This window comes from Typopeltis vanoorti, chromosome 5 (assembly GCF_054136105.1).
Source record: "Typopeltis vanoorti isolate ZY-2024b chromosome 5, IOZ_Tvanoo_1.0, whole genome shotgun sequence".
NCBI lineage: Eukaryota > Metazoa > Arthropoda > Arachnida > Uropygi > Thelyphonidae > Typopeltis > Typopeltis vanoorti.
In genome coordinates, this window is record NC_143553.1 from 26547755 (window position 1) to 26571755 (window position 24001).

General features: G+C 38.0%; 1 protein-coding gene across 1 annotated transcript in view; it reads left to right on the top strand.

Annotated features, from left to right (window-relative positions):
* Positions 1-24001, top strand: part of PAPLA1 (Phosphatidic Acid Phospholipase A1) — a 316868-nt gene that overhangs the window by 48102 nt on the left and 244765 nt on the right. Inside the window, exon 3 of the mRNA XM_090392296.1 lies at positions 7578-7910. Within this exon, the coding sequence (XP_090248422.1) occupies positions 7578-7910 (333 nt within the window). The remainder of the gene's footprint in view (positions 1-7577; positions 7911-24001) is intronic.

Consider the following 24001-nt stretch of genomic DNA (forward strand, 5'->3'; position numbering starts at 1 on the left):
AACTTATTGCTGATAATTCGCTGGTGTTTAACCAGCATCTTCAGAGCACAAAAACACAGTTTGTCACAATACGCGAGACTATAACAACATGGTGTAATCAACGGACTAGTTAAACAAAATTGTAGCAGCAACACAAAGACTAGAGTCCTGATTTTGGCACCCTCTATATGGGGAAAAAAAAAAAAAAAAAAAAAAAACATTGCAGTTATCACATGAGACTAGAGTCCTAAACAGAGAAAAAACCGGTACTTGTTTTTTCTTAAGATGACTGTCTCCCATATTTGTTGAGATTTGGAGTGTGTTTCAGGGCATCTGTTACCTCCAAGAACAAATTGATCTCCCACTATTCTCTGTAGAACCTCTCCACCATTAATCCTATAACAACCCCTTACCAACTTGTAGGTCTCTATCATATCTCCCCTATTCCTCCTGTCCACCAGACTCTGCAAATTACATCTTCTCAATATTTCCTCATGCTCGACATTCCAGAGGTCAGAAACTACCTTAGTCAGTCGCCTTTGGACCCTTTCCAAAGGCGACCGACTTCATCCTTCTGAAAACCCGGTGACCAAATCTGGGCACAATAGTCCATGTGTGGCCTAATCAAAGCCTTATGCAACGGAACAAGAATCTCCCTACTTCTACACGTCAGTGTCCTCTGCATCATTCCCAGAATCCTTTGTGTTGTCTTCACAATTTTGGCGATGTGTCCCCTAAATTTTAGATCCTTATCCACTATCACCCCTAGATCTCTTATTTCCTCTACCTCCAACAATATATTCTCACCAAGCATAAATTCTGCATCCCATCTTTGTTTTCTAAATTTTAAAACCTTACATTTTGCAACATTTAACTCACATCCCCCATTTGGTTGCCCAATCACTCAATTTATTCAAGTCTTCTTGCAAGGCCACAACATCTTCACTACTCTTTATGGTTCGTCCCAACTTTGCATCATCTGCAAACAACTGAATATCTCCATCCAAATCTTTGCCAATATCATTAATATACAAGTTAAATAGTAATGGCCCTAAAACAGACCCCTGAGGCACTCCACTAGTGACTTTCCTTTTCCTGGATATCGCACCCCCATACACAACTTGTTGATACCTATCAGATAGCCAGTCTCCAATCCAATGCACTAATCTAATATCCAACCCCATCTGGTCTAGTTTGACTGTCAACTTATCATGAGGTACTCTATCAAAAGCCTTTGCGAAATCCAAGTATATTACTGTGTATCCTTCTCCTCTGTCCAAGGAAGCAGTCACTTTATTGTAATAAGTAAGTAGATTACTAAAACATGACCTCCCTTTAGAAAATCCATGCTGTCCATCAAAGATTATACCATTGTTGTCAACCCAACTCTGGATTCTAGTTCTCACAAGCTTCTCCAACAACTTAACCACAACACCTGACACAGAGATAGGCCTATAGTTTGATGCTTGAGTTCAATCACCTCCTTTATGAAGTGGCACAATCTTGCCCTCCTTCCACTCTTTAGGAACTTGACCAAGTGCAAGACTCGTATTAAAAAAATATGTTAAGGCAGGTGTCAACTCTCTGGCACATTCCTTCAGAATATGCAGTGATATATTATCAAGTCCCACAGCCTTATTTACATCTAATTTACTCAACTCCCCAAACACCTCTTGCTCACTTACAGTCAGTCTCTCCTCCCCATCATCAACTGCTCTCAATCTCTCCATGAAGTCACATTCACAAGATTGAAAGATCTTTATGAACTGCTGATTAAGTATCTCCACCACACATTCTGCAACAGCTGTCTTTATACCATTTCCTCCAATCAATGTCATCCTTCCATAATCATTCATTCTTTTGCTGACTACATATCGAAAGAACTCCCTAGGATTCTTTTTGGCTTCATTAGCTAACTGCTGTTCATACCTCTCTTTAGCTACTCTCACCAACCAACTCACCCTCCTTGCCTTGTCTTTGTAGACCTCATGAAATTGGTTATTTCCACTTCTCTTATCCTGCCTCCACAATGCCCTTTTTCTTTGTATCGCATGCTTAATCTCTTTATTCATCCATCTCACACCTACCTTATTTAACCTTCTCACCCTTGGAATACATTTAGACATTGCATCTACTAGATAGTTTTTGAAAATCCCCCAAGCTGCATTGATCTCTTTTCCAGCTAACTTCTCATTCCACGCTACATCCACAAACATCCTGAGCTCTTCATAATCACCTCCCCCCTTGTAGTTCCACATATACCCTTTTCTCACAGGGGTCCTCGCACTTCTGGCAACCACTGAGGTAATCACCTCATGGTCATTCTCACCAATTGGTGGATGATTTGACACACCTAATTTATAATTACATCCTCTGATGAGATGACCAAATCCAAGACCCTTAATCCTCGTGTGCCCTCTGTTACATACTGTCTGAGGTAGTTATCCCTTAAAAACTCAAGAAACTCATTTTCTTTACTTCCAGTTGCTATCTCATCATTCCTGTCTATATTGTCATAATTAAAATCACCCATAATGACCCTTTTCTTATTTGCTTGGCTAATTTGACTATATATTTCACTATCACCACCATCCACATTACCTGGTCTATAACAAAATCCCACCAAGTATTTGATTCCATTCACCTCTATCTCACACCATACTGCGTCAAAACCACTGGCACTATTTCCATCTTGCATCTCTACTTTGATTGGACATAACTCTTTCTCTATCATCAGTAGCACTCCCCCTCCCTTTTTACCCCTTCTATCCTCACAAAACACATCATACCCTTCCATCTCTATTCCTGTCAGGATGTCATCCTCTTCTAACCATGTCTCACTTATTCCGACAATCTTTGGGTGAACAGATGCAATTAGTGCAACCATCTCATCTGCCTTGTTTCTTATACTTCTAGCATTTGTATACAAACATAACTGCTCATTTCTGGTTCTACAACTAGTTCCACTGATACCACTCACTCGATGTGATCTCTCCATGCTCGACTGGGGCTATTTCCCTTTCTGCTTCTTCATTTTAGAACCCTTTTCAATTCCAACTGTTTCCTCTTGATCCCTGGTCATCCCATTCCTTTCCTGCCTACACATGCTCTCACCTCCTCTTGGAGCATCCACCTTTCTCATGCTGTGTACCCCCTGTCCACCCTTAGCTTCCCCGTTTCCCTGCTCCTCTTGCACACCCATTCTCTCATTTTCTATACTTATACCACTCACTTCCCCATTCATATCCACCTCTTCAATCTCTCCTGTCTTACTCTCCTGCTCTTCCACATCACTCCCCTCTCGATCTGATTCATTCTCTCTATTCACTTCTCTACCTTCCAGCAGCAGTCTCCCCAAGCGACTCACACGTAACCACTCAAATGCAGTCCATCGCTCCCATACAGCTCACTTCATCCCTCAAACTCATTCCACACATTAACAAACTGTACTCCCATCTCCTCACAGATTTCAGCCAGCATATCATTCATAATCCTTGCTCTCTGCCTCATTTCACCACAGTCATACCTAGGCAACACACTGACTGCCCTTCCTGTCACACTATTCTCTTTTATCCTTCCAAGCAGCCTACTGATATTCATTCTGACATGTTCTTTGTCCTCTCTCAAATCATTCGTACCAATTAATACTATTACCTCTTTTGCTTGCTCCCGCCTCATATCCAATGCCTCAATCACTCTACCTGGAAAACATACCTTGTGCATTCTATCCTCTAGCACACCTTTAATAATGGAGTTGCCATACAACACCACTCGCTCATCTTTCGTTAACTCTTTCATGCCATCATGATTTATTTTAATTGTTTTGACCTGAATTCTCTTAATTTCATTCCGCATCCATTTCATTTCTTGCCTCATCCAATCCATTTCAACTTCCGAATCTTGTGACACATTCTCTCTATCGTTCAATCTTTTTAACTTTCTCTAACTCTCGACCCCCTCTTCTCACTTTCGCTCTCATTCATCTTTCTTTGTTTTCATACTTTCGCCATCATTCATTCTTTCGATTTTTTTCACTTTCGATTTCTGTCACGCCATTTCTAGTTTCATTTGTTCTCTCAATTTTGTTTCCTTCTGCCACTCTCGCCTCACTTTCGTCCCTTTTAACATCCGTTGCAGTTTTCAAATTGTGCTTTTTCTTTTTTTTTTTTGTGATTTATGTGAACAATTATTCTCATGTATGAAAGGTAACAAAACCCACAGATCAAGATTAACCGACATAAAGGTCATGCTCACAATCTTTGAGTCCAAATTTTGACAAGCTGGTTAATAATAAATGTTGTGAAGTGTTGGAAAAAAAAATAAAATACTGAAATTGTATTATTATAATTATATTATGCAAGTATGTATATATGTATATATATTTTTTTTTTAACCTGAAAATATAATTTTTCCTTAAAATATTTTCAGTAACATTTAAAAATTCCTTTAAAAATTCAAAATATAGGCCCCCTCCCTCTGCCAAAAAAAAATAAAAAAATATAGTAGTATTTTATTTCAACTCAAACACAAAAAATTTCAAACTAACAGGATGCTTTGTAAATTTTTGTGATGGTTATTAATGAGAGTTTATACTTTTTTTTTAAGAATGTATAAATATATAAATATTTGATTTATTTAAATAAAATTTAATTTCATTTTAATTTGGATTAAATGCTATCTATTGTAAATATTAATATAATAAAAATATTCTTTATATTATTATTATTTTTTTTGAGTTGTCATAATCATAATATTATTTTGTCTTGTAATGCTTAGAATAAATAAAATGTTTGTTATTAATTTTCCAATTTATTTATACTCATTTTTTCACTTCCCTTCGATTCTAATTAGTGCAGGTTTTTTTAGTCAAAAATTTTTTGCGGCCCACTTGAAATACAGTTTTATAATAAATGGCCCGCAGTCCAATTTGAGTTTGACACTCCTGCTTTATATAGTCTGCTTCTAACATAAAGCTGGTGTTTTCTTGTACTGTTTATTTATTGAATAAACAGAAAATAGCTACATTTTTATATACACTGCTTGGAAAGACGTCAACGGACACACCCGTAGTGCAGGTGCATCATGCCATGTAACAAGTCATGTTAGTCAGTGCAAGTATGTCCAGGTAAAATGGCTGTGAAAAGGGAACTGATGGAGTTTGAAAGAAGCGTTGTGATAGGATGCCATGTCACAGCCCAATATGTTAGGCAAATTTTTGACATTGGACCATCTCAGGTCAACAATCAATGATACTACACTGAGATGAAAGCACAGGGAGTCAACTGCAAGTGATACCCACAGTGGACGACCCACCACACACCGAATGTGACCATAGCTGCTAAGAAGGGTAATATGTAAAAACTGCCATTCGTTGGCTGACATGTTGAAGGCAGCGTTTTGGGCATCAAATTTGCGCAAAAAGATTCAAAATTGAGGCTTACAAACTGGTAAGCTGCAATATGCAAGCTGTTCATTATTCGAACCAATGCAGCATTGTCTTCAGTGGTGAAAAGAGTGTGTATAATGGCATGTGGAAGCTTGGAAAGCTGTGTTATAGTGACAAATCATGCTACACCCTCTACCTAGCAGATGGACAGATGTGGCTGTGGCGGATGCCTGGTGAACGTCTTTTACCAGAGTGCATAACCCAAACTATGAAATTCAGAGGTGGTAGTGTGATGGTATGGTCCTGTTTTTCCTGGGTGGCCTTGGTCCTCTGTTTGTGGTGCCACAAATTGAACTCCAAGAGGTATCTAAATATTCTGGATAATAATGTACTCTACTTTCTGCACATTGCTTTTCTACTTTGTGGCATTTCTACAAAACTGACCATTGTCTCTTTCAACAAGACAATAGACAATGCACCATGTTATAAGGTTGCTGCTGTAACTGCATGGTTTGTGGACGTGAACATCACCACATTTGACTGGCCTCTGCTGAGCCCTGATTTCAACCCTATTGAACATCTGTGGGATGAACTGGAGCTTGGGTGAGGTCAAGGGACGTCTGCTCCACAACAGGCCAGGACCTCATTACACGTGTGCAGGAAGAATGGTCAAAAATTCCCATTGATTGGTATCGTACACTTGTGATTGTCTGCAGGTATTGAATTTCATTGTCTGGTAAACCTCTGTCTAACTGAGGGCTGTGAAGTGGCTTGGAAAAAAATTCCTTCTTAAGTCTATAGAGCAGGGTTTCCAGGCTGTGTAAAAAATAAATAAAGTTATAAAATAATTAAAAAAAATCCTTAACTCACTAATGGTACTAATGTACTGTAGTTTAAAAACGTGTGGATGGGATTCATATTAAAAAAAAAAAAGAAAAAGAAAAAGAAAAGCAACTATTGTTGCTCCATCTACTGTGAAAATTTTCCAATACCCATCATTCTTCTTCTTCTTCTTCTCTCTTCCATCATCTGTGTGAATGATGATGAGGCCGAATGAACTCTTTCCACTTCTGTCTGTCCTGGGAGAGTCCAAACAATTCTATCCAGTTTGGTGTTGCTTGTTGTGATTTGGTTTTCAGGTCCTCTTTTATTTTGTCTATCCATCTAATTCTGGGCCGTCCTTTGGATCTTTTACCTTCCATCATTGTATTTAGATGTGCTTTAGATGGTAGTCTTTCTGTTCCCATTCTGGTCACATGGCCAAACCATCGCAGTCTTCTTTCTTGGATTTTGCCTATTATTGTTATTTCTTGTTTTAGTCGTTTCCTTATTTCTTCGTTTTAGTCGATCCAGCAGAGATACTCCAAGTAATCATTAGCTTACACAATTAGCCATCATTAGCTTACACAATTAAAAGAAAAAGGATTATGGATGATAGTAAAGAAAAAGTAAATTGATAAATTATAGTCAAATGAGGATTATCCACAAGTTAAGTTTGAACATAAAACGTTCTGTGCATGCAAATTCTGAAATATCAACATCTATATTAAAACATCATGTAAAAAAAATAACATCACCAAAACTAGGAAGAAATTAGGAAGAGTGAGAATCAATGAAAATGATACCTCAAAGATGTGCTGTAGGATTAGTAAAATAGACCTGCAATTTGAGCAAAAGATAATTGCTACCAGGATGGCATTAGTGGAGAATGAAGCACGTGAGTATTAGTTATCGTGTTTTTTTTAAACATTTATAGTAAATAGTTATGAGAATGGTTGCATTAATGCAACCATTAAGGTTAAAAATGTGGTTATGTACAGATGTGAGAGAGAGAGAGAAATAATTTCTCTTTATTTCATGCACCAGCAGGAATGAAGATTTGAGGTACTAAAATAATTTGAGATAAGCATGTGATAGTTCTCATGGCAGAAACAAAGATATGTAGTGGTTGACTGTGATTAAAAGTCACAGTCAACTACTACATATCTTTGATTCTGTGGTTGACTAAAAGTCAGCATTAATTTAAATAATAGACAAAACTGATGACTTTTGGCAGTTTGTAGGAATTTGATTGAAAGAGATAAGTGTTGATTGAAAATTTTATTATTTTTTATAATAATAGCTTTTTATATTGCTTAGTTATATGTGAACATTTAACAGCTTCCATTGTAAACCATTTCAGACTTGGTCTTATTTTATATTGTTATTGCAGAATCAGCTCAAGATTTTCACCCTCATATAACCCTAGGGTATGCTTCGATTCCTAATGATTCTGCGCACTACTTGACAAATTCTGTGAGACCTCATCAAACTATTCCTGCATACAATGTTACATCAGCCTTACCTCCAACTACATCTGCAATTTCTATGCCAACAAATATACCAATATCAACCCTAGAGAAAATGGATAGTATGCACAACAGTTGTGGAACCTACATTCCTGTAACTCCACACTGGTTTTTTATGCATTCTATTGGAAACAAGGAAAAGTGGTTTCCATTTAGCATTTTGGATTCAAAAAACCTTGAAGATGCATATAAAGCAAGTAAGTTGGTATGATTGTAAGTCCTGCTTTTATTGTGATGAAAAATAATTTAAAAGGTTATATTTCTGGCAGTGTAAACATGTTAACATGGGATATCCATATTAAGTATCTTAACTTGCAGATGACCAGTTAAATAAAAAAAAATAATAATCTAATAATAATAATAATAATAAGGATCCATCACTTAGCAATCACCAATATGGATTCCACCATTATCATTCTGCCACAGACCTCCTTGCTAACCTTACCTGCCTTTGGACATAGGAAGGATTTGGAGAAACCCATGTCACTTTTGATATTTCCAAGACACTTGATCAAGTCTCACATTGCTTCTTTCTTAACCATGCTGCCAGCTTATTGTCTCCCTGCTACCCTTTGTATATTTACTACCAGCTTTCTCTCTGTTCATTCATTCATTGCCTGGCATGGCTGATGGTTCCTTCTTGTATGATTTTTCCATTGATGCTAGTGTACTCTAAGGCCTATGCTTTGTGTTTCACTTTCTTTCTTTTTCTCCTATACATCAGTGATCTTTCTTACTGACATATAATTCTATTCATTGTTTTACTGAACGACATACACACTGCATTTGTTTGTAAAATCTTGCTGCACAGATGACTCAACTTCAAAATTTTTTATGGCCATGCCTTAAATATGGATCTTGCCATTCTCAAGTGGAATGAAGATAATCTTGTGAATTTTAATGCTATCGAAACACAATCCTCTCTCACTTTTCATGACATTGAGCTCACCAACCAAGATCAGTTTTCTCTTCTTTGGTTGAATTTCACATCTTTCCTGTCCTATCATAAACTCATGATTGTAGCCTCTTCAGCCTCCAAAAAAGCTTCTTCTTCCTTTTCCCTCTTTTACTTTGCAGTGTCGAGGGTTTTCTATTAATTTAACTGCAACCATACAAGGATAAAGTGGTTAGCCCTGTGCCTCCCAAAGTATCCTATGTAGTAGAAGCATTGAGTTCTCAAGGCCAGTTTGCCTGCTTGTGGGATGAAAAACTCCAGATAAACTGGGGAAAAAATCCTACAGTCCATTCCCAAGACCAGCTAACTTGCTATGTCTGAGAAAGATCCTAAGCTCTTCACGTCTGCGACAGGAATCAAACCCAGGACACTCCTTTCCCAGGCATTGGTTGCAAAGCACATAGCCACTTGGCTAACCACACGGACTGCCTCCAGATAGCTTGGTATTCTTTTTTCATTATAAACAGTACTTCTCTTTTGTTCACTTCCTAACACTTTATAAATCCCAAATCTGTGCTACTTCAGAATACTGTTCTAACATTTGTAGTGGTGCACCAGAAACCTGCTTGAGAATTCCTGATTTTATCCAGAAGAGTTATTTGCTTAGCAGATGGTCACCTCTCTGAATGACTGACTTTTTCTTAATTTCTGACTTTTCTATAGAATGGGTTTTCCTCAACACCCTATCAGGTTGATAGCCAACTTGTATAGGGAGAAAGAAGCCACTGTAAGAACAGGTGTTGGATTGACTGACTGGCTTCAAGTTGGAAAAGGAGTTAGGCAAGGATGTTTACTTTTTCTTCACTTGTTTAGTATATATGCAGAGGACATCATGCATGAAGCATTGGATGAGCTAAAGACAGGAATTAGGATTGGAGGTAGATTGATGTAATCTGAGGTATGCTGATGATACAGTACTCCTTTGTAATGATATGGAAGAACTAGGACTAATTCTTGACAGAGTTAACAAGATCAGTAATAACAGAGGACTTCAACTCAATCCTAGCAAGATAAAGATTATGGTTCTCAAAGGAAATACAAACAGGGAAGCTCTTGAGAAACAAGTGTACCTTAATGGAGAAAGATTTCTGGAAGTCAGCAAGTTTGAGTACCTGGGATCCATTATTAATGTGAAGAATTGCTGTTCAGAAGATGTCAGAAGAAGATTAGGAATGGCTTAAACAACAGTCAGAGAAGTGTCTAAAATCTGAATGGATGGATCCATCTCTATGGGAACAAAGTTGAGGATTTTGGATGCAGTTGTTTTTCCAACAGCTACTTGTGGATGTGATAGCCAACTTGGAACCTAATGAAGTCAGATAAGAAATGAATATCTGCTTTTGAGATGTGGTGTTACAGAAGGCTGTTGAGAATATCATATACTGAATGGTGTACAAATGAATGGTTTTTAGAAAAGATCAGTAGAACTTTAAGGCCCCTTAAGGATATTGACAGAAGAAAGTTAAAATATTTTGGTCACATTGAAAGGATGCAAGGGGGACTACTCAGAACAGTAATAGAAGGTAAAGTTCCTGGAAAAAGAGGAAGGGAAAATGGAAGAAACCATCAATGAGATGGATGGTGTGTGGAGTGACTGATCTTCAGAGAGTTGAGGCCTCCAGAAAAGCAAACAACAGGACTACATGACGAGGCCTGGTGTGGCACATCACTGAGCATAGGAGTGACCATACGACATCTGTGGATGCCCAGTGAGCATATAGATAGATAGAGTACCATCATATTAATTTTTGTTTAAGCCAATGAAAATACAGTTGGATTGGCTAAATCTCAAATTGCCAGTCCTTGTTTGTCATTATCCAGATTGATATTGATAGGATTCAGAATGAGAAGGTGAGGATTGGACATGAGTTCAGAAACTGTAGTCAGTTTCCTACGTTCCTTAAAAGGCTACATGGAGATTCCTTTCAGTTATCTAGCTTTGACTGTTTAGCAGTCTCACAGAATAGTCTTACAAAATATCTCATATTAAAGTAACTGAATGGTGATGTCTTGGCTGCCATTGTCCTATTTATGCTTTGGCACCATCAGTTCCACTGTACCTAAAGCTTCAAATAATATGCACAAACTCAAACATTGCACACTCAGTTAATACTCTCCTATAAACTAAATCTAACATAACTGTCTTTAGTTTATAGGCCAGTATTAACCTCCCTACTGGCCAAGGTGGATGAAATAGTGAGACCAAATTGCACTTCTTATCCATGTTATTCAATGGGTTTTATAGAATCTTATCCAGATTTAGCTGGATCTATAGACATCATGGCCGGTTGGGAGGGGGGGGGTAATTGAATTTTTTTGCCAATTATATCTTATCTTTTTTTCACAGCTGCATTTTGCTAACCTACAAAGTTCTCCTGCCAGCACAAAATTTTTTTCACAGTTGTAAAATATGTTCATAAAAGAACTTGATTTGAATGACTTCTTGGGATTTAAGGATATAATAGTGTTAATTGCCTGCTTGACCCTCAAAACAAATAATGAATAGATAGTACAAAATTTCTGAATCATATATAACAAATGACTAGCTTCGAAGTTACTTTCGATATCTTTATCATTTTTTAAATGGAAATTTCACTCTAAAAATTGAAGCCATTCTAGAATAGTAATTGAGAGTTAATGCTGTTGCCATCACTGATGGACTTGATGTCTCCTGGTTTAAGGCTGAAATAATAATAAATTCTTGGGCTTGATGAAACAAACTTGATTATTTATTCTTGCTAAGGAAATTATATGTTCTGCAGAGTCTCTTGCTAGAAAACAATGTAGTGGTCATTCTGTTTTAATGAAATGTAGATTCCTCTGACTAACATCCCTATTCCTCTCTATATTTCTTTGGAGATGGAGCAAGACAATTGTAGACTCAGTTCATGTTTTAAATGTAGTGATTGTTCTGTTTGAACACACGTTTCCCATGACTGACACCCTAATTCTTGTATATATATATTTCTTTGGAAATGAAGCAAGAAATTGTAAGTTTGTGTTATAAATTGTTTTATGTCATGTGTCATTTGTTAATAGACATATTTAGATGTGTTGATTGTTATAATCATGCTTAATTTTTATACTTCTGCAATTTAAGTGCTAAGCCAAATTTCATCACTAGATAAAGAAAATCATTTACTACCTACTCATTCATACTACTTTTGGATTTGAACCCACTCTTGGATAACACATGCTAGCTGCTTAGGAAAGCCAACTAGTTAGCCTTTGGGATGGAAAGAATTGAATTCAAATTCCAGCTTGAACACATGTTACCACTTTTAAGATGAGTTAGCTAGTCTCATATGAAGTTCGTAAAATCTTTTCTTCTGGGAACTTGAATTTTTGATCTGCATAAACCATCCAGAGAACATACAATTAACAGATATATACTCTATTTCATACTTTGTATAATAGAATATAATATAATATCACAGTATATAATATACTATATTCCATACTTGTGGTTGTCATAATTCCAGCCAGTGTTGATATCATCTAGTGGATCATAATGAATGATCAGATTGATATATGTGTAAAATTGACCAAATTGACCAAAGCTCATGATTTAAAGTTTATGCAAGCTCTTCTTCAAGTGCATGAATAGCTTTGTTAATGTCAGCTAAGAGAAACCGTGTGGCGGCGATTTGTTCCCGAAGCAAAGTGTAGCTGTCATGGTTATAGATACGGAGAGCTTTTTGTGAAACATAACGGTGCTTGAATTTTACACAATTTGGGATTACCTAATTATCCTGACAGCGTTTTAGGAAAGTCAGATGATTTAGTTGTCTTGATAACTTCAACAGATCAAAAAATTCGAAAAATTAACAGTTGCATTTCCCTTATCTGCTTTGGTGATAACTATTTCTTTATTATTCCTCATTTCCTGCAGAGCTTAATATTCCTTGTTGGATATGTTGGTTTTTGGTGGTCTTGCTTTGGCGAGGACACAAGCTATATCCAGTCTTATACAGCTGGCGATTTGATTCGGAAGGTGGCGGATTCAGCGTTCGATCTGGATCATAATATCCTAACTAGGTATTTTTCTGGGAGCAATGGCGAAGTTGTGACCACGTGAAAGCGCGTTGAGTGCTTCAGGGTGACTGAAGAAAGGTTGATTACGGTGTTGGTAGGAGGTTTTGGATTGACGGACTGACTTTCCTAAAATGCTGTCAGGATAATCAGGTAATCCCAAATTGTGTAAAATTCAAGCACCGTTATGTTTCACAAAAAGCTCTCTGTATCTATAACCATGACAGCTACACTTTGCTTTGGGAACAAATCGCCGCCACACGGTTTCTCTTAGCTGACATTAACAAAGCTATTCATGCACTTGAAGAAGAGCTTGCATGAACTTTAAATCATGAGCTTTGGTCAATTTTACACGACATTTCGTGTACCCCAGCAGACAAAGAATTTGAGAAAATACGGGGGTCGACAGATCAAAAAATTCGAAAAATTAAAAAAGAACTCTACCGTCAATCCAAAATTTCCTACCAACACTGTAATCAACCTTTCTTCAGTCACCTTGAAGCCTGAAACACTCAAAGTGCTTTCACGTGGCCACAACTTTACCATTGCTCCCAGAAAAATACCTAGTGAGGATATTATGATCCAGATAGAACGCGGAATCTGCCATCATTCCGAATCAAATCGCCAGCTGTATAAGACTGGATATAGTTTGTGTCCTCTCCAAAGCAAGACCACCAAAAACCAACATATCCAACAAGGAATATAAAGCTCTGCAGGAAATGAGGAATAATAAAGAAATAGTTATCACCAAAGCAGATAAGGGAAATGCAACTGTAGTACTTAACCAAAAGAACTACACAGGTAAGCTTAATGCTCTTCTATTAGATCGGGCTACTTACCTCCCTATCGAATACAATCCCACCAAATCACAAATCAGAGAACTTCACAGGCTCCTTAAGAAAGTCACTTCTTAGCCTATAGAAGTTACTAACAGATTAAAACTGTTTAACTCTATACACCCCCCCCCCCATATTTATGTACTCCCAAAAATACACAAAGAAAATGTGCCATTACATCCCATAGTGGATGGCATTGATTCTCCCACATACAAATTAGCTAAACATTTGGCCAAAGTGCTCACACACTATTATACTGGCAACACACCATCACACATAAAAAAACTCGGGCCACTTCAAAACCAGCATAGAAAACCTTACACTCCAACATACTGACATAATGGTCAGGTTTGACGTCTCCTCCTTATTCACAAATGTCCCACTTAAGGAAACTTTAGAGCTAATCCAAGCTAAATTTTTTCCCGATATCTCAGCCCTATTTCAGTTCACAATGAACTCAGGCTATTTCGTTTGGAAGGTTAAATTCTACAAACAAATAGAGGGGGGGACAGCCATGGGTTCACCACTCTCCCCACCCTTAGCCAATTTCTTTATGTAAACCTTTGAAGAAAAAGCCTTAGCCTCTGCTCCACAAAAACCAACCATATGGCTTCGCTACGTTGATGATGTGCTCGCTATTTGGCCACATGGCTCTGATACACTCCTCTCCTTCTTAATACACTTAAAACAACTAACACCCCAGAATCAAGTTCACCCTGGAAAAAGAGGGGAACAACAGCCTCCCTTTCCTAGCCATACAAGTCACCCGCCAGCCTGATGGAACCTTGGTTTTCTCAGTTTATAGAAAACTCACTCATAGAGGCAGGTACATCCACCAACAATTCCCCCCCCCCCCCACAACAATATGGAGTGGTGAAAACACTATACAACAGGGCTAAACTAATCTGTTCTAACGACAAGGCCCTAAACACTGAACTAAATCACATCCTCAACACTTTCTCAGCGAATGGCTACCCCCAAAAAAAAAAATTCCAAAAAACATTGAAATCAACAAACTACAACCCCCTCCCCCCTTCACAACAAGGATTACTCTAAATCCATCACCATCCCCTACATCCGAGGCACCTAAAAAAAAATTACCAAAATCTTAAAAAAACATGACTTGACCTCCTATTACAGACCATACAGAAAATTGGCATCCTTTATCCGTTCCACTAAAGACCAACCACTTTCCCTAGACCTATCTGGTGTATACCAGGTCCCTTACAGCTGTAAACTGTCTTACTTTGGCCAAACAGGCAGGACAGCGAATATCAGAATTTCAGAACACGAGGACTACATCCGGTTTCACAAGTACAGCCACTCTGGTCTTGCAGACCATGCTCTGGATACATGCCACAGAATACGGTGGAAGAAAGCTACAGTAATACACCGTACAAGTTCAAATTCGAAAGACTATTCATGGAATCTGCCTCAGCCCTAAGAAACTCTCCAAACCTCAACAAATTTGGTTGCATGAGACTTCCCCAAACTTGGGAGGCTTACATCAGCAGACCTTCAGCCCAACGGCCAAGAACACCTATATAGTCCGCTAGAGGGCACCATCAGGACTTTTAGGAGAACAATAGCTTCATCACTTCATTCTCAGTTACTCTGTTGTGGTGCCTATGTGCACGTGCTTTTTTGTAAGTTCCTTTTGAAGATGGCAATGCGACGTTGCCGAAATATTGGAAATATTTATTAAAGTGTAATTTAATTTATATTATTATGTACGTTGTCAATTCCTTAAGTGATTTAGTAATGCATAACCAATGTATAAGCTTCTCTACGAGAATGTATATAATATATATGTATGTGTGTGTATATATATATATATATATATATATATATATATTAAAATCTCTTATATTTTTTATACCACATAACAATAAAAAGCAGTCCCTTATTTTATATTCCACTATGTATAAAGTATCTTTGTATTCTTTATCAGATTAGCACAGAGCACACAATATGCCAATCTATTCCTTGCATAATTGTTGCTCATAGCAAGAAGCAGCTAGACATCAAACTCATTTAAAACTGTAGTATTGTATGGATTTTTCATCTAAAGGATAATACACTGAGTAATTTGAAACATATTGTAATGTTTTTTGCTTGCTTACATATCCAGTATAAAAAACTTAAAGGTTTTTGTATGATGTGAAAGTTTGAAAAATAACATACGTATATAATATGCTTAGGTATCAAAACCATTAAAGATCCTTACTGTATGTCTCTTTTGCTCTTTTATTATGTACCTTCAAAAGAGAGTGAAATATTGTAGTTTTTTTTTTTCCAATGAAGGCATTTAATCCCTCCCCGCTCCCATTTGCTTCCATTAACCGGAGTTAAAGAAATTACAATTTAAGAATATTCTATCTTTAGTATTCACTTAGGGCACTTAAGGTTCAAAGCTGTATAACTTAGAGGAGACCACCATGTAGCCTCTAAAGGAATGTGGAGAATAGACCATTTCTTCTGACCTAATGTCCAATCCTCACCCTTTCATGGTGAATTATTCAGTATTTATCAGGATACTGCATGAATGAAGATGCACTGCAATTTGGGATTTAGTTGACCAAATCGTATTCTTATTGGCTTAAATCACAGTATAATTACAGTGTTGCCTAGTTTTGAAAGTGACGAGCTGAGCAGAAGAGCAGTAATATTGAATAACATAATAGCTAGAATGTGTCAGAAGAGAGGATTGGTATATGTGGATGCTTGGAGAGCGTTTGAGGACAGAGAGGAATTGTATGCGAGAGACTGCTTGCATTTGAATGAAGAAGGACATAGGCATCTGGAGAGATTGCTGTTCTGAACGAGTCGGTGTGCCCAGGGGTGGATGGTAGCTGGGGTGGCCTCTTGTGGGAATGGGTACTTGGGAGAAGGAGGGACGACATCAGCTAATGCTGTGTCCAGTGGAGTCTAGAGGGGATAATGCTGGGTATAGAAGCAATGGCATTTTTATGTTGATACTAATGCCAGGAGTATCCGGAATAAAGGAGAGGAATTGGTGGTGCTGATAGCATCAGCCTAGCCAAAGATTATTGGGATCACTGAGACGTGGTTGACAGAAGAGGATATAATAACAGGAATAGAAGTAGCTGGGTACAGCATTTTTTGGCAGGATAGGAAGGGAAAGCGTGGTGGTGAAGTACTGGTTATGATAAGTGACAACTTATGTCCTCTAAGAGTGGAGGCTTTGGAAGGCAGTGACACTAATGATTTTGAAAGCATATGGTGTGAGGTAGAGGTGGGCAAGACAGGATATTTAGTGGTGTGTTGCTACAGACCAAGGAGCACAGAGGGTGGGGACCAGGAGATGTTTAGACAGTTGAGTTTTGCAAGTGCAAGAAGAATGATTGTTATGGGATATTTTAACTACAGCAGTATAAATTGGGGAGAGGAAGATGCATGTAGCAATAAGGGAATGAAATTTCTAGAATTCTTGAGGGACAAATGTCTTAGGCAACATGTAATAGAGGGAACAAGAGGTTCAAGAGTTTTGGATTTGGTCATAGCATCAGAAGAGTTGATAATAACCGAGATGACATCTCTCCCACCAGTTAGAGAGAGTAACCATATGGTTTTGACTTGGAAGATGAATAGACATGCAGGAGTATCAAAGAGACAGGAACGTATGTGGAATTATAAGGCAGGTGATTATAATAGTCTTAGACGTCAACTTGGAGAAGTTTCATGGAGGGAGGAATTGGAAGGACAGGATATCATTAGTGCTTGGGAAATTGTGAAGATTAAAATGTGTTAGCAGCAATAGTAAGCTGTATTCCACGAGAGAAGAAGAGGACATAATTTGGAGTCAAGTGGATGACAAACAATATTAAACAGGAACTGCATGCAAAAAAGAGGATATGGAAGAGATATAAGGAGACAGGTGAAGAGAAGATGCATGAAGAATATAAGACACAGTCCAGGTAAGTGACTAGTATGGTAAGGAAGGCGAAACTGGAATATGAGAAGAGATTGGCCCTAAGATCCAAAGAAAATCCTAGGAAATTTTTTAGCTATGTGGCCAGTAGGAGGAGAAATGACTGTGGAAGAATGACATTGTGGGATAAAAATGGGAATAGGGTGACTGATGCAGAGGACATAGTGGAATTGTTCGATGAACACTTTATTGGAGTATTTCATCCTGGAGGAGTAAATTTTAATACTAAAGGGATAGGGCAGGTTTAGAGGTGCAGGAGGAGAGTGTGTTCCAAATACTGAGTACTCTGGATGTCAGTAAAGCTTTAGGACAGGATGGTATTTCACCACAAGTTTTAAGAGAATGTGCTAAAGAACTGACAGCACCTTTGACCTGGCTTTTCAGTGAATGTCTGGCTGCAGGAAAGGTACCCAGGGAATGAAAGGAAGGTAAGATAGTGCCAGTGCATAAGGGCAGTAGCAGACTGGAAGTGTCTAATTATAGGCCAGTTTGTGTGTCATCAGTAGTTGTTAAGATCTTGGAGAAATTAGTGAGGGACTGTATACAGCATTAGGCAGATGAGGGTAATGTTATTTGTGAGAGTCAACATGGATTTGTGAAGAGGTGCTCTTGTTTTAGCAGTATACTATCCTTTTATAATAAAGTTACAAGAGCAGTAGATGAGGGAAAGGCATATACTGCCGTTTTCTTGGACTTAGCAAAGGCATTTGATTGGGTGCCGCATGATAAGCTGATATGTAAGTTGTAGCACATGGGTCTGGATGTCAGGTTTGTTAACTGGATTCAGGATTGGCTGTCCGATAGGTATCATAGAGTTGTGTATGGTGGGGCAGTTTCAAGGAGGCAGAGGGTTACGAGTGGGGTCCTACAGGGCTCAGCACTGGGACCTATATTGTTTAACCTTCATATCAATAACATTGTCAGTGGATTGCAGGGGGGGGGGGGATATTCAGTAGTTTGCAGATGATGCGAAGCTGGGAAAGGTTATTAGTAATAGTGCAAATGTGGTAGCCCTGCAAGAGGATTTGAATAAGCTAGACAGATGGACAAATGAATGGGGCTGTCGGTTTAATGCAGCAAAATGTAAGGTCTAGAGGTTTGGGACACATCAATGGGATGATGCATACTCTATGGGAGTAGCTATACTGGAGGAAGTAGGGGAGAGACAAGATATCTGGGGTTGATGATTGATAGAAACCTGAAATTTAGGGGACATATTGCAAAGGTGGTGAAGGTAACACAGAGGATTGCTGGAATAATGAGAAGGACACTGACCTGCAGAGATAAGAGTTATCATTCCATTGTATAAGACTCTGATCAGACCAAACTTAGACTATTGTTCTCAGATTTAGTCCCCAGGATTTGAAGGGAATAAATTAACTGTGAAAGGGTACAAAGGTGCGGATAACAAAGATGGTTTCAGGACTGTACAATGTTAGTTATGAGGATCAGCTGAGGGAATGTGGACTGCAGAGTTTGGTCGATAGAAGAAGGAGGGGTGATATCATTTAGACTTTTAAACTGTTGAGAGGTGGTTACAGGGTTGACACTTGGGAGTTCTTTCGCCTGGTTGAACAGTGGGAAGGAGTGATGACAAGGGGCCATCCCTGGAAGTTACGAAAGAAAACTGTGGGCAAGTGAGTGAGGAGTGGTTTCTTTGCATGGAGGGTGGTTGAACAATGGAATGCATTGCCTGATAGAGTGGTGAGAGTGAGAACGGTCAATGAGTTTAAGGAGTGGTATGATAGACTGTGTTTCCTAGGAGGGACCTCTCACGATGAGTCTTGATAGACTTTGTGTTTCTTAAGAAAGACCTCCCATGATGAGTATTTTGACTCCATGGAGGCCTGAATAATAATAATAATAACATAATGATGGTAAAACATGGCAGAATTTCATGCCAGCTGGGGCTTTGCCTGGTTAAACAAGTCCCCCCCCCCCCATTCTTTTCACCAGATAACCAGGGCAAAAAGTGAAAAGTCAGCTACTGGAACAAATCCTGAAACATACCCCAACTCAACATTACTAGAGTTCAAGATCAACATAGTATGGGTGGCTGAAACAAAAAAGACAAAAACTGGTGATATTTTTCTAAGCAATAAATACAAAATGTTATATTCAGGCAATAATAATCAGGGAAAAGAAGGAGTAACTATAGTATTCAATCCTAATGAGACTAATCTTCTTGAAAAGCAGTCCATATCAAGTAGAGTGATGTGGGCAAATATCAGAATGGGGAACTGGAAGTGACACTGATTTGTGCTTATGGTCCCACAGGGGGTTGTACTAAGGTAGAAGTGGAGGAATTTTTTGAAGCTTTAGAGAAAGCAACTGACACAATGAAAAAGGAAAAGTTGGTCCTTGTTGGGGATCTCAATAGCAGAGTAGGAAATGATTGTCAGATATATAAAAATATTTTTGGAAAATTTGGAGAAAAGAGACGCTAATAACAATGGCAAATACCTGTTGGATTTCTGCTCAGGACATCAACTGGTTATATATGTCTAACACAATGTTCCACCATAAAAATGTGCACAAATTCACGTGGAGAGAAGAGGCAAGGAATAAGAAAAGTCTCATTGACTATGTTATTGTTGAAAGAGATGTTTTCTTCCTGGTGCAAGACCCTCAGAGGATTTGAAATTGGAAGTGATCACTATTTAGTTTTGACTAGGATAAAATTGAATTTCATATTGAAAAGAATGACATGTAAGAAAGTTTTAAAGCGAATAAGAGTTGAGCAGCTCTCAGATGTGAACTGTAGACTAAAATACACAAACATTATTGAAGAAAAAATGAAAGAGTGTGAAAACAGGAACCAAACCTTGGAGATTCAGTGGCAAGACCTGAAGAAAACACTGATTGATTCAGCCAAAGAGGCATGTGGTGAGGTTGTCTGCAAGGATAGAAAAATCAGAACTCCCTGGTGGACACAGAAAGTTGAAGGGGCAGTGAAGGAAAAGAAGAAAGCATATCAAAAGTTCCTGGCAAATAAATCAGCTTGTGCTCTTATAGAATACAGAGGCAAATGTAAGAAAACTGAACACTGTGTAAAACTAGCTAAACGAAAGTCATGGGAAGACTTTGTTAAGAACATAGAAAATAAATATCAAGAAAGCAAAATATTCTGGAGGCTGTTGAAAAAGTTCAGAATGGAGTAAAGTGCATTGTAAAAGGAATTAGAGATGCATACAGGTTACATGAAAACTGGAGGATAAGATATCCTTGATGTATGGCATAATTACTTCGAAAAATTGCTAAATGAAACTATCAGTGACAGCATAGTGGTAAAAAACACTCAAAAGGCATGGAATCAGGAATACATATCCATACTTGAAGTAGAAAAAGCCATCAAAGGCTTGAAATGTGAAAGGCAGCTGGAGTAGATGATATTCGACCAGAAATGCTCAAGTATGGAGGTATAAAAGCATTACAGCGGCTGCACTGCATAGTTCAGGACCGGACAGAGGGACGAATTCCAGATGATTGGTGTAGAGGTCTCATATATAAAAATACTACCTATATATGTAGTACCCATATATAAAAAGGGAAATAAAACAATGTGAGAATTACAGAGGTATTTCCCTACTTGAGTGTTCCTGGTAAGATTTATGCAAGTATATTTGAGAAACGGTTGAGAAGGTTTGTGGAAAAGAAGTTTGATGAAGGAAAAAGCTGGATTCAGGCCAACTAGGGGCTGTCAGGATCATATTTTCACTTTAAGACAAATACTTGAGAAATTCAGGGAATATAACTAAGATCTGTATTTATGTTTCATAGATCTGGAAAAGGCATAGTCCGCGCGGTTAGCAGCGTAGTGGCTTTGCGCTTCGCAACCATATGCCTGAGGAAGGAGTGTCCCTGGTTCGATTCCCATCAAAGACGTGAGGAACTTGAGGATCTTCCTCAGAAAAAACTACTGCCTGCGCCGGTCTTGGGCGCGGGCAGTAGTTTTTTCTGCCAGTTTATCTGGCGTTTTTCATCCCGCAAACAGGCAAACTGGCCCCATGAACATACCTCTCTGCAGTCCAGAATATATCCTCCCAGTGGCAGACTAGGCAACAGGTCGGTTGGGAGTGGTACTAACAAGTAGTCGCATCTAAGTAACACGCAGACCCTGCATAGGAAGCGGGAATAATGTGCAGTGAAAGAAAGATCTGGAAAAGGCATATGACAAGATACCAAGAGAAAAGCTATTCAAAATGCTACAGCTGTATATGGTCAATGGGGCATTATATCATGCAATGCTTAGTATTTATTTGAGTTGTAAGTCGCAGTTACCAATGAAGGAAATACAGGAGGATGGTTTGATGTTAAATCTATGTCAGACAAGGATGTATATTATCCCTACTGTAATTCATTATCTACATGGATAACATTATGAAGGAAAGTGATGTTAAACCTAATATCAAAATTGGAGATGTTAATCTCAGCTCTTTTCGTTATATGGATGATGTTATACTTTTAAATAAATCCAATACAAGTCTGCAAGATTCCCTGACTAAATTGAATAACTGCTGTAATTAATTTGGTATGAGAATCAGCAATAACAAGACAAAGACAATGAAAATTGGACAATGAAAACTTTGAAAATATCAATTGCATTGTGAATGGAGAACCTATAGAATAAGTAAAACATTTCAGCTATCTATGCACAATTTACCCTTTTGAATTAAATATGGAAATAGACAACAGAATTAACAAAGACGATATAGTAGGAAGTCAACTAAGTAAATTTATATGAAATAAGAGAGGAATTAGTCAGGATACTAAATTAGGCATATACAAGACAGTGTTCAAACCAATTTTAACTTATGGATCCGAGAGCTAGGTTAGAAATAAAACGCTTGACCAAAGACTGGAGACCACAGATATGAGAGTCCTGAGAAAGATTAGGGGAAAGATTAACAGATGGCATCGCTGGCAATATCATGTTAAAATCGAGTCTATTAGGAAAGAACTTGACATTGTTAGCATCCAGAAATGTGTTAGGAGCTAGTCTCAGGTGCCATGGTCACTTAAACAGAATGGGAGAGGAAATATTAGCAAAACAAGTGCTAATATTTCATTCAACTTTTTTTCTCTGCCAGCTTGGCAAGAAAAAAAGTGCCTTAGAAGACAGAAATATAAGATCTGATGATGTTGGAGTCTGGAGAAAAATTGTAGGTAGCAGGTAGTAATGATGTAAGTTTTTCATGTACGAGGGTGATCTGAAAAGTTCTTGGCCTCGACCATAGATGACAACACTATCTGCAAGAGTTTTTTTTATTTTTATTTTTTTTATCTAAGTTGGTACATCTGTCATAAGCATCCATGTAAAATTGCAAATCATTCTATCAAGTAGTTTTTTTATACAGCTGTCTGAAGCAAGTGTTGTCTGTATCCCTTGAAATGGCTAAAATTGAATATCGTGCGGTTATAAAATTCTTTGTAAAAGAAGGTTTAATGGCAAAGGAAATTCATTCGAAGTTCATGAAAGTTTATGGGCACTCTTCTCCTTCATTTTCAACAATTAAGAAATGGGCTGCCAAGTTTAAACGTGGCCGTACCAGCCTTCAAGATGATCCACATGAAGGACATCCAAAAAGTGTAACACTGCCAAAAATCATTGATCAATTGTATGGTATTGGATGACCAGTGAGTCAAAGTGCGTGAAATTGCTGAGACTATAATCATTTCAAAAGAATGTGTGTGATATATTTTGCATGAAGAATTGCAAATGAAAAAGCTTTGTGCAAGATGGGTGCCACGCTTGCTCACAGCAGATCAAAAAAGCATTTGCATGAAAATCTCTGAACAGTGCTTGGAGCGTTTCAACAAGAATAAGACTCATTTTGTGTGTCGATTTATTACTATAGATGAGACTTGGATTCACCATTGCACACCAGAATCGAAACAGTGGGCAGAAGCCAGGTGTTCAGTGCCAAAGAAGACAAAGTCAGTTCCATCAGCAGGAAAGGTTATGGCATAGGTGTTTTGGGATGCTAAAGGTATTTTGTTTATTAGTTATCTTGAAAAGGGTTAAAACAATAACCAGGGAATATTATTCCAATCTTTTAACCAGACTAGACGAAAAAATTCGTGAGAAAAGACCCGGAAAATTAAGGGATCTGCATTATGAATTTTTGGAACATCCACCATATTCCCCAGATTTGCCTCCCTCTGACTTCTATCTCTTCCCAAAACTAAAACCCTTCCTTGCTGGTCAGCATTTTTCTTTGAATCAAGAGGTATTTTGCAGATCTTACTGAGAACCACTACAGGGATGGGATAATAGTGCTGGAGCATTGATGGAATGAGTGTATTAGTCTTATGGGAGATTATGTTGAAAAATAAAAATAATTTTGAAATTATAAATTTGTTTTTTCATTGTTAGGCTGAGAACTTTTCAGACCACCCTTGTAGTAATGTCATGTCCTGTTCACCCCCTTGAGGTTACATGTCAGGAATTTGATGATGATGATGATAGTATTCACTTTTGCTAACTCATTTCTTCTTTCATATATATGTGTG